Raw genomic sequence first — 14138 nt, 5'->3', positions numbered from 1 at the left:
AAACATTTACATACAACTATCAAGCTTTAACCACAACAATGATGAAACTATAATGAATGAACATTTGTGGATGAGGTCTGGTTCCTCTCGAGATGAGTTTTGTTAAACGTAAAGCTTTTAATCGCACCGAGAGTCGTCCCTCATTCACTCAGAGCTTCCAGTGTTGATCTTCGAACACTGTTTCACATAGGATCCTAGTCGATCTGCCAGCAGGAATGGACTCAAGTTGCAGTACTGAAAAAAGGTACAGCGTATCGTTGTTATTTCATCCCAATTCATTGAAATCTGAATATTACTATGCTGTATATAACAGCTGATTTTCAATAACGCATTCACTAATGAGTTACTTTTGCACAGAAAGAAGTTTCGATCTTTGAGACAGAACAGTGAGCCTCTAGAGGTCGCCCTCGTATTGTATAATGACAGAGGACATTCTCAGCTGCTTCAGCAACCCGGAAAAACTATCTGTAATGATTTTTGCCAATAACCAATAGTTCCAGCAATCAATGACCCGTTCTGGTTTAGTTGATAAATGGGTCAAGCTTTAAATGTAACAGCTCAGATCTACAATCCGACATGGCAAAGAGTGTAGCATTGTTATTCAATCTGAATATAACTGTGTTGTAATATAACAGCTGATTTTCACTATAGCATTGATTAATGAGGTACTTCTGAGCAGGAACAAGAAGTTTCCAGAAAACCAGTAAAATCCACTGAGAAAGTCCTATTTTCTCAAGAATTCCCACGACACACACAATACAAACAAACGTTTGTGGACACCTGACCATAAGATTCTGTGCTTTTTGAACATCTCATTTCACATTTTGTCTTTATGTGCTCCACCCCTCTGGAAAGATGTTCCACTAGATTTCTGTGGAGATTAATTAAACCACAAAGGTGTCAGGTACTGCTGTAGGTAAGGGTTGGAGCTTTATTGCAGGAGATCTTCCAAATACTTCCAACTCATTTAAAACAAATCTTCATGGAGCTGACTTTGTGCACAGGGGCATTGTCCTGCTGGAACAGGTTTGAGTCTCTGAGATCAAGAACAATTGTGTGCCTACAACTCTGAGGTAACAGTTTAAGAAAGAACCACATGGAGCAGATATCAAGCAGCACCCTCAGGATAGAAGCACAACCACACACAGGTGGAGATGAGTAATAAATTTATGACCCAGTCTGCTCATGAAGAACTGGATGTGTGTCGTACCTGCTGAACGGAGCTGAGTTTAGGGTCGGGCTTCTCTGTCATCTGCAAGAGGAAGTCCGGTGAGAAACGTGTGTACTGCAGGATCGCTGCCATCTCTGCATCCACCTCTACACACACATTTACCTGCATGACACAGGAACAGAGGAGCATCGTGAGCTCCTGTGGCTATGGTTTATCCGTCATATGGCTCTGTAATGTAACTAGAAGTTGACCGACGGCGGATGTTACCGATGCCGATAGCTAGGTCCTTGCCAATAATTTTTAATTAATTATCAGATATCCTGAATAAAGACAAACAAACAAACATAAAACTCCATTTAAAATAGTACTGAGCTTTATTACGAAAAATAAAAACGGTACTGAATCATAAATATTTGGTCAATGTATTAAATATTGATATATTATCATATTGATAAATATTGAAGAAAGTAAAAGACGCATTCAAACTGAAACAAAACTCTAAAAATAAATAAAAACTTGCATACAAAATGAATAAAAATGACACTTGAACAATACAGCACGTGGATCGGTGATTGGCCTCTAGAGGTCGCTCTCATACTGTATAATAACAGAGAACATTCTCAGCTGCTCCAGCAACCCGGAAAAACTAACGGTAGTGATTTTTGCTGATAATGGATAGTGTACTGTAGGTTTTAATATAAAGGTCATTATTACTATTGTTAATTATTATTATTATTATACATATACAGGACTTCAGTGATAGACATTTTTTCCACGCATTGTCTTCACTGTCCTTAACGAGGATTTTTGCCAATGAAGTGGCCACAGGGATCTGCTCCCTGTCACTTCCTGTACTGTTCTTACATATTTATTCAGAAAGTTTGTCATGTAATTAACACTAAACCAGCATTCAATCCAAAAAAAGCATGCACTATCGATGTGGTGTTCAACCTTGGAGTGAGGATTGACATTAAAATTAGGTAGAAGAATCAAATACCTTAAAGGAGTTCGAGGCATCAAGGTCAAAACCCTCAGCACAGTCTGGAACCGTCCCTTTGTATGTCACCAGAGCTTTGTTTCGGATTGATTGTTGGGGCAATTTAAAAGCCCGATAAGTCCCTGAGGCATATTTAATTTTACCTGTAACAAAAAGATATGCGTGTAACTCAACTCTGAATACCCAGAACTATATCGATAGTTACACTATAACTGATGTAGGTAAGGGGAGAAGGTATGGGGTCATGGCGAAGGTGTTTAATAATAGGGTTGCTTCCACTCACATCCATGTGCGATATGGTATCAAAAAGCACTTTATTTATCTACATTTACACACTATCATCTTCATAATAGTCCCCTGACACAGCAATATGGTGCTCCCAGCGTTCATGCCACTCCTCCGCAATGGTGTCAAAACGGCGACCTTTGAACTGCATCTTCATCTGTGGGAAGAGGGCAAAGTCTGCAGGACCAAATCTGGCGAGTAGGATGGGTCCGAAGTAAACCTCTTGTGTGAGGAGAGCTCGGTGACGGGGTGCGAATGTGCTCAGAATTGCAGACGTGGTAAGGATGTCTTTTAACACACTGACTTCGGAAGGTTGGTGCCCCCCGTGACTGTGAGTGCAGCTTTGTGCTGCCATCTATTGGAGTGTAATAAAAACTATATATTCTGTTTTCATATATATATATATATATATATATATATACTTATACTTGAGTAAAAGTACAAAAGTATTTGCCCTCAAATGTACTTAATTATCCAAAGTACTATGGTTTAATGTACCAGGGTTCTGGAGAAACTTCATGCTACCACATCGAAAAACACTATACAATTGTGTGTCTCCAATTTTTAAGAAGAACCACATATGGCTGGAAAGGTCAGGCGTCCCAATATATTTGTCTATACACTATATAAAAACTTTCTGGGTAGTTTGAAGAAAACAATCACTGGACTGACCCGCTTTCGTCTGAAGCTCTGGATTGTGCACATCAATACGACTCGCTGCAACCAGACGAGGCGTACTAAAGCCCAACTCCTTCATGATGGAGATGAAGTCATGCCAGTAGAGGGCACCACCCATTCCTTCACCTGCAGTAGAAAAGATTTCAGTACACATCCACAGCATCTTCCAAACATTTTTAATGAGAAAAAAACGAATGGAATGTGAGGGAAAGTGCTAGTGGTAGAACATTTCCAGAATCAGTGGGATCCCAAGCTTTTGACACCTCATATGAAAAGTTCAGAGAAAAACAAAATGCCTTGTCAATTTGGTCATATTCTGGTTAGGAAGGCCAACAGCATATTTCCTATTCTTTTATTGTTCTGCATACAGAATATATTATCCTTATAATATTTAATAACAATGAGGCAATAAAGGAAATGAGAATAAAACGTGATGGTGTTGAACCTGTGCACAGTACAAGAGAAACCAAAGTAAACCATCTGTTGGACTGAGAGGAGAAGGTTCAGTCCTACCCCAGAGCACTGGGTCCAGTTTGAAGGACTCAGGACGACCTCGTTTGCATAAATATCACTGAAGTAAAGCTCCCCCCCGATCTATAGAATAAAGAGAAATAAAATAAATACAATCATAAATCACAAAAAACTAAACGAAAAAGTCAGAATTTTGAGGAGGAAATCCTTTACCTTGAGAACTCTGTAGGCCTCACTGAGAACAGCCCTCTTGTCTGGACAAAGACAAATCACACAGTTTGACCTGCGCACAGAGAAAGTGTTTCAATCCAGATCAGAAAACACGTCCGATCAATTTGGAGATGAATGAGAAAATTGATCTGATCAGTTACAAAGCAAAAACCCCAAAAAAACAGGTCCAATAATTTCTAATAATATTTAATTCTAGACACAGGACTGATCAGTTTGATTATAATTCTAGAAACAGATCTGATTAATTAATTTATAATTCTAGACACAAGTCTGATTAATTTATTTATAATTCTAGTCCCAGGTATGATCAATCTAGTTGTAATTCTAGACACGTATCCGATCAACTCGGTTACAATTCTAGACACATAAAAATCAATTCAGTTACATTTTTAGACACAGGTCAATTTAGCTATAATTCTAAACACATGCCTGATCAATTATGTTATAATTCTTGACAAAGGTCCGATCAGTTCAGATACAGTTTAGGAAAAATATCCAATCAATTCAGTTATCAATTCAGGTATAATCCTAAACACAGGTCCAATCCTTTTAGTTATATTTCTAAACACCGGTCTGATCAATTCGATTATAATTCTAGACACAAATTCGAACGATTCCGTTATAATTTTAAACATAGGTCCAATCAATTTAGTTCTCAATTTAGTTATATTTCTGTCCACAAGTCTGATCAACTCAAGTTATTAAATTCTAAACAGGTCTGATAATTTATTTTTTTTTATATAAAAAATAAACGTCTAATCAATTTAGTAATAAAAATACAAAAACAGACCTGTGCCAGGATTGAGGCTCGGGACTACAGTTCCCAAGAGCCAGTGCTCTTCCTTGTTTGTCCCGTCACTGATTTCTCACACTGGCTCCTTGTCACCGTGATTAGCGCTCGTGTATGGAGCCTCAGCCTCCTGCAGCACTCGCTGTCTCATGTTTGTCTACATGGTTCTTTTGTTTTTGCTCATTTTTGGTTTGTATTTTGTTTCTATTGTTTGTTTTGTATGTCTGCAAATATTTTTATCTGTTTGTCAGATTTAGTATTGCATTAGATAAAACTATGAAAACAACATGAAACTATAAATTGATAGAACGTGTACAAAATTATTTAGTTTTTTTTCTAAAAATATAGGAATACCAAGTATAAGTGTGTCCCAGACTGCCAGGAAGCACAGGGTCAGCCATGATGCAGCAGCCCTGGAGCAGAGGGGGGTTAAGTGCCTTGCTTAAGGGCCCATTAGTGGCAGTAGCAGGGGCTGAAGATCTACCACTCCCCCTATAGTTATATGATTCAACACATATCAAAGCAAAAATATGGTCTGAGTGCTTCAGTTATAAATCAGGACATGGGTCTGATGGGTCTGAGTCAAATCAGCTCCACACATTCTTCTAGCTTTCTTCTAGACCTCATTAGAAATCTGAACAAAAATCACGTTTGAAGTTCATTTAATGACTCGGGTTACATACACGACAACATCCAGAGAGTCGTCCCCTATCCCAGCATCACTGAGCTTCTCCATGTATCCGTGAACAAACTCGGTGTTCGGCTCGGCAAATCCAAAACGCTCCTGGTGGTATTTCACATATTTTCTTGAAGCTTGTATCTGGAGGGAGAAAATCACAATATCGGCAAAAGTATTGGGACACCTGACCTTCCCCATCCAAATGTCTTTGAATATGTGAGCATAACATTTTTCACATTTTGGTCTTCTGGGATTGCTTTCTGAATGAAACCCAGATTTTTTATTTCATCCAAAAATAATGGACAGAACAAACCTTTTTACACTCTGCTGTATTTTATACTGCATTGTATTTATTAGCAAATGCCATAAATTCAATTTATTTCAATTTATACAATTACCAGATCCTCAGTCATATCAATACCAGTGACGTGGCCATCTTCTCCCACCAGTCTGCTGAGGACGTAACAGTCCCTACCCGATCCGCTCCCTAAATCCAGAACCGAACATCCTTTTAGCTTCTCTGGAGCCACCAGACCACAACCAAAGAACCTACAACCGTGCGAAATCATCAGGTTACACAGGAAGAAAGAAAACCATATCGTGTAAGTTTAAATGAATAAAAAGTATGATGAGAAACAAGTCTGATCACATCATTCGAAATTTTAGACACAGGTCTGATCATTATCTGATCAGTTCAGTTGTAAATACAAATCCAGTTCTAATTAGTTTTGTTACTGATCAAGAAACAGGTATAATTCTTCAGTGCCTGATCATATGTTCTAAACAGAAGAAAGAAAACACTGTCTGATCAGTTACAAAGCAAGAAACAGGTCCGATCTTGTATGATGCTGGACACTGTTCTGATCAATTCAGTTATGAATTAGTGAGCAAGTCTGATCAATTTAATTTTGATTGAAAAAATCAGTTTATCATTAGATTAGACTCCAGGGAAACATCACTATAAATGATTAAAAAGTACAATTAGAAATAAGTCTGATCACTTCAATTATAATTTCAGACACAGGTCTGATCACTGTCTGATCAGTTCCAAAAGAATCTGACCAAATCTGTATAGCTAAGTTACAAAGCAAGAATCAGGTCCCATCTTTTCTGGTCTGACTCATTCACTTATTTCAAATAAACAGTCTAATTATACATTAGACAACATGTCTGATCATTTCAGGCATAATTCTGGACAGAGCGCTGATCAATTCATTTACATACAATAAACACAGTATATTCAATTCAGTTATAAATTAAATAATTATAATAAAATATAGACTGATCAATTACTAATCAAGAAACAGGTCCAATCTCCTAATTTATAATTCTGGACACAGGTCTGATCAATTAAGTTATGAATCAGAAGCAAGTCTGATCAATTTAATTATAAATAAAAAAATACAACTTTCTGAGCAATTTAGTTATAAAAGGGGTCTGATCAGGTTTAGATTAGATTCGACTAGACCGTAGGGAAGCATGTAACTGTAAATGAATAAAAAGTATGAAAAACAAGTCTGATCATTTCAATTATAATTTCAGACAAAGGTCTGATCAGTGTCTGATCAGTTCAATCATAAATGCAAAACAAAGTCTAATCAGTTCAGTCACAAAGCAAGAAAGAGGTCAGATTTTTTTCAGCTTGATTATGGACATGGGTCTGATCAATTCAAAAAACTGACTAATAATATTATTTATGAAGTAGAAAACACTGCCTAATCTGTTACAAATCAAAAACATGTCCGATCTTTCCACTTGTAATTTTGGGCAGAGGTCTAATTAATTCAATTATATAAAAAGATTCTGATAAATTCACTTATAAATTCAAACTAGTCTGATCAATTATTAAACAGAAAACAGGTCAGATCTCTTAATTTATGACTCTGGATACAGATCTGATCAATTCAGTTATAAATTATAAAATTAGTCTGATCAGTTATTAAGCAAGAAACAGGTCTGATCTACTCAGCTGTAATTATGGCACAGGTCTGATTAAGTCAGTTATTAAAAAAACACAACCTAATCAATTTAGTTATAAATGATTAATTTTCAGTTAATAAATTATAAATATTATAAACCAAACAAGTCGGATTATTTCAGGCATAATTCTGGACACATTTGCACTCTTCATGAAAGCACCTCATTGAGATGTGAGCACCACAAACTGGTAGAACTTTCTCATGGATACAACATTGTTGATAAGTCTGTAAAGGATGCCCAAGTTTATACCATTGACCAAGAATCTCCAGTGCATTTGGACTGTAGATCAAAAGGTTTTTCACCTCTTTCAACAAAGAGAACACTCTGCTAATGCCAGAATCCTGGTTCTGATTGTCAGCAACTCAGCAGAAGTAAAGCTATGGCATAGGTTTTGGTCTACATCTATCAAGTTCTCTAGGTGTTGCAGGGGCTCCATGGTACTCAAGAGCTTCTCACCGTTTGCTAACCTCTGGGTGGATGAGTGTAAGGGCCTGCTGTATGCCCGGAGACAGTGGCCGAGATAAAGCCGAACATGCTGCGCTCGTCTGTAAAGCAGCTGTAGACTCCAGAGAGCTGTAATAACTCTACAAACGACACACAATAACACAACATGCTCAACTACAGTTTGACCGATCGCTAGTTTGGAACGTACTTGTCGATAACCGACTTTTTTTTTGTTTTTAGAAATTAATTAGTTTTTTAAATTGATACAGAATAAAAAAAAAAAAAAGTCTGCGATTCGCCTCTAGAGGCCACTTTTGTACAGTATAACGCGACCAGGAAAAACTATCAGTATGGATTTCAGTTCTAGCAATCAACTATCGGTGCCGACCTCTACACTCAGCTATAACAAGGTACAAAGATAGGAAAAAACAAAATATAAACACTCGTCAGTGCCTATTTTGAATCGGTCAGATTAAAGGATCAGTAAGACTGAACTCACCTTCACTTGGTCATGGAGTGGAGATGCCATGTTGGAGCCGGGCACTAACTCAGCACTCCTAAAAATAACCTGAAATATCAACAAAAAAACAAACAAAAAAAGAATTGTGTTAAAAAAATTCAACACTCAATTCTTTTTTTGTTTGTTTTTTTGCTGTAAAAGTAGACTCAGTTCATGGACTTTTTTTTAGATTGTTCTTTTAATTTGTAGGTGTTCCTTCAATTAAAAACAAACCAGTTTGAGATTTATATCACATTGTCCTTTTTGAACTACACTATAACCCCCCACCCCACCCCACCCCAAGGTGTAAAGAGTAAATTAGTAACCTGTTAATCCTACTTGAGTAAAGGTATATATACCTTATTGTAAAACTTCCTTTATTACAAGTTCTAATTTACCAAATCCAATATGACTTGAGTAAAAGTCTTTGAGTATCTGATTTGAACAGTATTTGAGTATTTGACTCATATTGAACGTTGGTTCAAAGATGCACCAGACCTCAGCACATGTTAGAGAGAAGCCAAAAACAGTTGATCTGAGGTTTTGAATACAAAGTACAAACCTCATTAACACTGCATTAACCAACAACACAACAGCGTCTTCCAACATGGAATTCTCAAAAGAGACATCCACAGGAGACCAAGGTGTTCAACCAACCATCACGAAAACTGGAAGAAATGGTCTCATTGGTCTAATTTCTTGTACAGTTATATTAAACATTTACAATCTAAATCTATTTTTAACATAATTGAAATCTGGAGATGCTTGGATTTAGACCATAGAGGTAGCAAACATATCACCAACAGTACAATTAAACCTTTCCGATTGTCCATTACCCATGGATGTTATTGGTGGTGTGCAATTTTCTCACAATTCTCACAACAATTCAACCTTTATAGAGTTCTTGAAGCTGAAGTCACTGTCAGACTTTTATGCACTAAAGGTCAACTGATTAATTGGTCTATACCGATTGGTCCATTTTTCTGGCTTGTGTCTGTTGCTGGAGGAGCTGAGAAGATCCACTGTCATTATGAGAGCGACCTCTAGAGGCGTATCACTGACACTACATGTTGTTTTTTTGTCTTTTGGTCGATCTCTAATCATGTCCCGTCTGCTAATCTCAAAGAAACAGGTTTAGCCTTAAAAAAGAAGTTAGGTAGGATTGAACACTGTTCCAGCTGCCATCGTGAAGAGCCCTCGCCTCTCGCCGGTTCCACAACAAGCATCATCGTTGTGTTGAGCTGTTTCTTCCAAATGACGCCCTAGCTGGTAATGATGCCCAAATTCCCTCAGACTATTACCATTTAATGAACGCTATTTGTTCACCACCCAACTGAACCATTAAAGCTTTCCTGAGTCTGGCTGCTGTTTTGCTTTGTCCAATGTGTTATCATCAGCTACAACTGTGACTTGTTCAGATTTAGCACAGGGTACAAGAGTCGTAGGAGCTCCAAGTTCAGAGACTGTTGTGATAAATTGCTACACATTTTGACTTGTCAAATTCTAATGTCCGTTTAGCTCAATAAGTTGCTCCTGAAACTCAGAGGCAGTCCATGATTCTTTCATGTTCAGTTGTTTATCGGGACAGTTTCGATTGAAGGCCATCGCTTATACTTGTTTCTGTCGTTCAAAGTTCATCCACCCCCTCTTTAAACTTTGCACCGCTACTCAGCGACTTTTTACACACTTGCACACGGTCACCTTCGACTGTGGACTCACACTTTACACTACATTACTTACATTTCAACTTCATAAGAGTTAATGTTTACTCTTTATTCATGTCTAATGTTTACTCTTACTGTTCATTGTCTAGGCACTTTGGTCCATAGTAAAGACATTTTTTTCTTTTGTATATTGTGTATGTGGAAGAATGACAAAGTTTGAGTTGAGTTGAACTTCTGGAATCACCAAAATGCTGCTTCAGGACGGAAAATACAAAATCATTAGTAGGTGTTATTGAACCATCACGCTTCCAAATTTCCATAAAGTCTTTGTTAGTTTGTTTAAGAATACCCTCATGAGTTCCCCCATTCCAGGAGATCTGTACTATCTCCTCTACGGTGAGGAGGAGCTGCTATCATCAATGACTGATATTTGACTCTTCTTTTTCTTGGAAACAAACACCTTCTGAACATATAACTAATTAGACAAGTTCACTTTCCAAATTAAACTCCACCCCCCATCGTCTATAAATACACAAACCATGTACTTAAAGTAGAGAATAAGACTAAACATGTCCCTTTAAACTTTCACTTGGTTAAAAGTACAAACGTTTTTGCCTTCAAATGTACTTAAGTATCCAAAGTATTATGATTTATTATGGCTCTAATGTTCTAATATCATTTTTATCTCAAGATACTTAATCAGCTCAGTTGATGTGAAAAGACTCGAATGTGACTCTCAGCACACTGATCTATTAATAGAATGATATTAATGACTCAAACACTGATTGATTTCTATTACAATCATCATGAACACAAAACCTTCTTTTCTACAACTTGGTGTAAATGAGGTCACGTGTGTTGTGTCAAGTTCGAGTCTGGAGTTTCTTCATCATTTATTCCTCTCTAAATGTTCTGCTTGATGTTGAACTGATGCTGAACTGTATGTCGATGATCAGTAGATGCACCGAGCGCCGATCAGAACACGTGTAAAACAGAGCGTGCGCTCGATCCTGATTGGTGACTCGCTGCGTGTTTCAGTTACGTTTTTATCCTCATAATTAAAAACAAACGACTGATTTCACAAAATGTAGTCGAGTAAAAAGTCAAATATTTGAATTGTACTAAAGTAAAAGTTTCCCCAAATTGAAACACTTCAGTAAAGTACACTAATAAGCTACATACGTACACTAACAATTTAATACCACTGGTGAAATTATTTACTTTATCAGAACACAAGAATTCCAATGAAAATTAATTTGTGTTGATGCAGCAAACTGTCCGACAATTGGTCACCGTGGGTCACGGCACCAAGTTTGTCCTGGTTGTTCTACTGCAAAGTAAAGTTTTATTTGAGATGTTAAAAAAGGTCCACAGCCAACTGGATTCTGCTGAGGCTTATTTATTATTAATGCCTGTGTGTTGAAATATATAAACAGGCATGCATGAACATCTCTCTAATGCCATTGCTTTACATATATGATGATAATAATAATAATAATAATAATAATAATAATAATAATAATAATAATATAAAAGAATAATTCAATAATTTAATTTCCAAAATAAAAATACACATGCAAAATGTACAATATCTACACACCAGAAAGTTTTACATTCACCTAAATCACATGAATCTGAAATGTCATGCATGTATGAGAAAACATCTCTAAACACATTATGCATCAGCCACTTATAACTCCACATGCAACCGATTAAACATGAAACAAAGCATTAAAAGCGTTTGATATGTGAACAGTGTAACCGAATAAATAACTCTGCATACCTCCTTTCTTCTGCTTTTCTCTTATCTACAGTGTTCTGGCTGGAAGAGACTGAAACCTGATCCTGCTATAGCCTTTATGCGCGCGTGACGTCTGCCAGCATGCAGCATATGTTTCAAAATAAAACCCCCAATAACACATCATTATTTATAAAAACATGAAATACAACTAATAATCATAGTAATAATAACACATAATACTAACTATACTAATAGTCTAAAAGTCTATTATCATAACAACTATACTAACATTAATGCTAAGTATACAGTGAATACTGTAAACAGTATTTATTGTGTAGTATACATTATTCAGTATATACTATTCATTGTGTAGTATGCATTATTCAGTATACACTATTTATTGTGTAGTATACATTATTTAGTATACACTATTCATTGTGTAGTATACATTATTCAGTATACACTATTTAGTGTGTAGTATACATTATTCAGTATACACTACTCAGTGTGTAGTATACATTATTCAGTATACACTATTCAGTGTGTAGTATACATTATTCAGTATACACTATTAAGTGTGTAGTATACATTATTCAGTATACACTATTTATTGTGTAGTATGCATTATTCAGTATACACTATTCATTGTGTAGTATGCATTATTCAGTATACACTATTCATTGTGTAGTATACATTATTCAGTATACACTATTCATTGTAGTATACATTATTCAGTATACACTATTTATTGTGTAGTATACATTATTTAGTATACACTATTCATTGTGTAGTATACATTATTTAGTATACACTATTCATTGTGTAGTATACATTATTCAGTATACACTATTTATTGTGTAGTATACAATTTTAGTATACAGTATTCAGTGTGTAGTATACATTATTCAGTAAACACTATTAAGTGTGTAGTATACATTATTCAGTATACACTATTTATTGTGTAGTATACATTATTCAGTATACACTATTCATTGTGTAGTATGCATCATTCAGTATACACTATTCATTGTGTAGTATACATTATTCAGTATACACTATTTATTGTGTAGTATACATTATTCAGTATACACTATTTATTGTGTAGTATGCATTATTCAGTATAGAGTATTCATTGGTTAGTATACATTATTCAGTATACACTATTGAGTGTGTAGTATACATTATTCAGTATACACTATTCATTGTGTAGTATACATTATTCAGTATACACTATTTAGTGTGTAGTATACATTATTCAGTATACACTATTTAGTGTGTAGTATACATTATTCAGTATACACTACTCAGTGTGTAGTATACATTATTCAGTATACAGAATTCATTGTGTAGTATACATTATTCAGTATACAGAATTTATTGTGTAGTTTACATTATTCAGTATACACTATTCATTTTGTAGTATACATTATTCAGTATACACTATTCAATATTCTGTATACAGTATTAAGGGAACAGTATACATTATTCAGTATTTAGTGTATAGTATAGACTAATTAGTATTCAGGATACAGTACTTAGTATTTAGTATTCATTATTAAGTGTACAGTATACAGTAAATATTATTTAGTATTTAGGGTACAGTATTTAGAAAACTGTATTTAGGGTACAGTATTTAGTATTTAGGGTAAATTGTAGAGTATTCAGGGTACATTGTTTAGTATTCAGACTACAGTTTTCAGTATACAGGTTTACAGTATTTAGTATTCAGTATTTAGGGTACAGTATTTAGAAAACTGTTTTCAGGGTACAGTATTTAGTATTCAGGTTAAATTGTAGAGTATTCAGGGTACATTGTTTAGTATTCAGACTACAGTTTTCAGTAGACAGTATTCAGGTTTACAGTATTTAGTATTCAGGGTACAGTATCCAGTATTCAAGGTACAGTATGCAGTATTCAGGGTTACAGTATTTAGTATTCAGGGTACAATATGCAGTATTCAGGGTACAGTATTCAGAGTATAGTATTCAGGGTTACAGTATTTAGTATCTAGGGAACAGTTTACAGTATTTAAGTTTACAGTATTTAGTATTCAGGGTACAGTATGCAGTATTTAAAGTTACAGTATTCGGTATTCAGGGTGCAGTATTTAGTAATCAGGGTACAATATTTAGTATTCAGTGTACAGTGTACATTGTGCAGTATTCAGGGTACAATATTCAGGGTAAAGTATTCAGTATTCAGGGTAAAGTATTCAGTATTCAGGGTAAAGTAGTCAGTATTCAGGGTAAAGTAGTCAGTATTCAGGGTACAGTAAGCAGTATTCAGGGTAGGGTCAGGGTCCTCACCTGCTGGAAATTGGGATCATAGACTCCTCCAGAAAACATTTTACTTATACTGTAGTTCTTGACTCTAACACACGGTGGTGCTATTTATTAATAAACCACAGACGAGGGACAGGGAAACCCAGTACTCTTAATGTCCAGTGTCATGGATTCTACAAGTCTCTGGGACTGTGCTGGAGAAATGAAGACACACATATTGTGCTT

General features: G+C 35.7%; 1 protein-coding gene across 1 annotated transcript in view; it reads right to left on the bottom strand.

Annotated features, from left to right (window-relative positions):
• The window catches only part of zgc:153372 (uncharacterized protein LOC767695 homolog), an 11852-nt gene extending 87 nt beyond the window's left edge, over nt 1–11765 (bottom strand). The window contains 12 exon segments of the mRNA XM_046863619.1: nt 1–234; nt 1211–1333; nt 2169–2311; nt 3126–3257; nt 3645–3677; nt 3680–3725; nt 3816–3885; nt 5307–5443; nt 5701–5851; nt 7739–7866; nt 8226–8294; nt 11673–11765. The exon segment at nt 1–234 is cut by the window's left edge and continues 87 nt beyond it. Of these exon segments, the coding sequence (XP_046719575.1) occupies nt 145–234; nt 1211–1333; nt 2169–2311; nt 3126–3257; nt 3645–3677; nt 3680–3725; nt 3816–3885; nt 5307–5443; nt 5701–5851; nt 7739–7866; nt 8226–8255 (1083 nt within the window). The 5' untranslated portion in view covers nt 8256–8294; nt 11673–11765 and the 3' untranslated portion in view covers nt 1–144.
• Nucleotides 11766–14138: the final 2373 nt, after the last annotated feature.

Source organism: Silurus meridionalis, chromosome 12, assembly GCF_014805685.1.
Source record: "Silurus meridionalis isolate SWU-2019-XX chromosome 12, ASM1480568v1, whole genome shotgun sequence".
NCBI lineage: Eukaryota > Metazoa > Chordata > Actinopteri > Siluriformes > Siluridae > Silurus > Silurus meridionalis.
The sequence above is the reverse complement of the archived record's forward strand: the minus strand, read 5'-3'. Positions and strand labels throughout refer to the sequence as shown.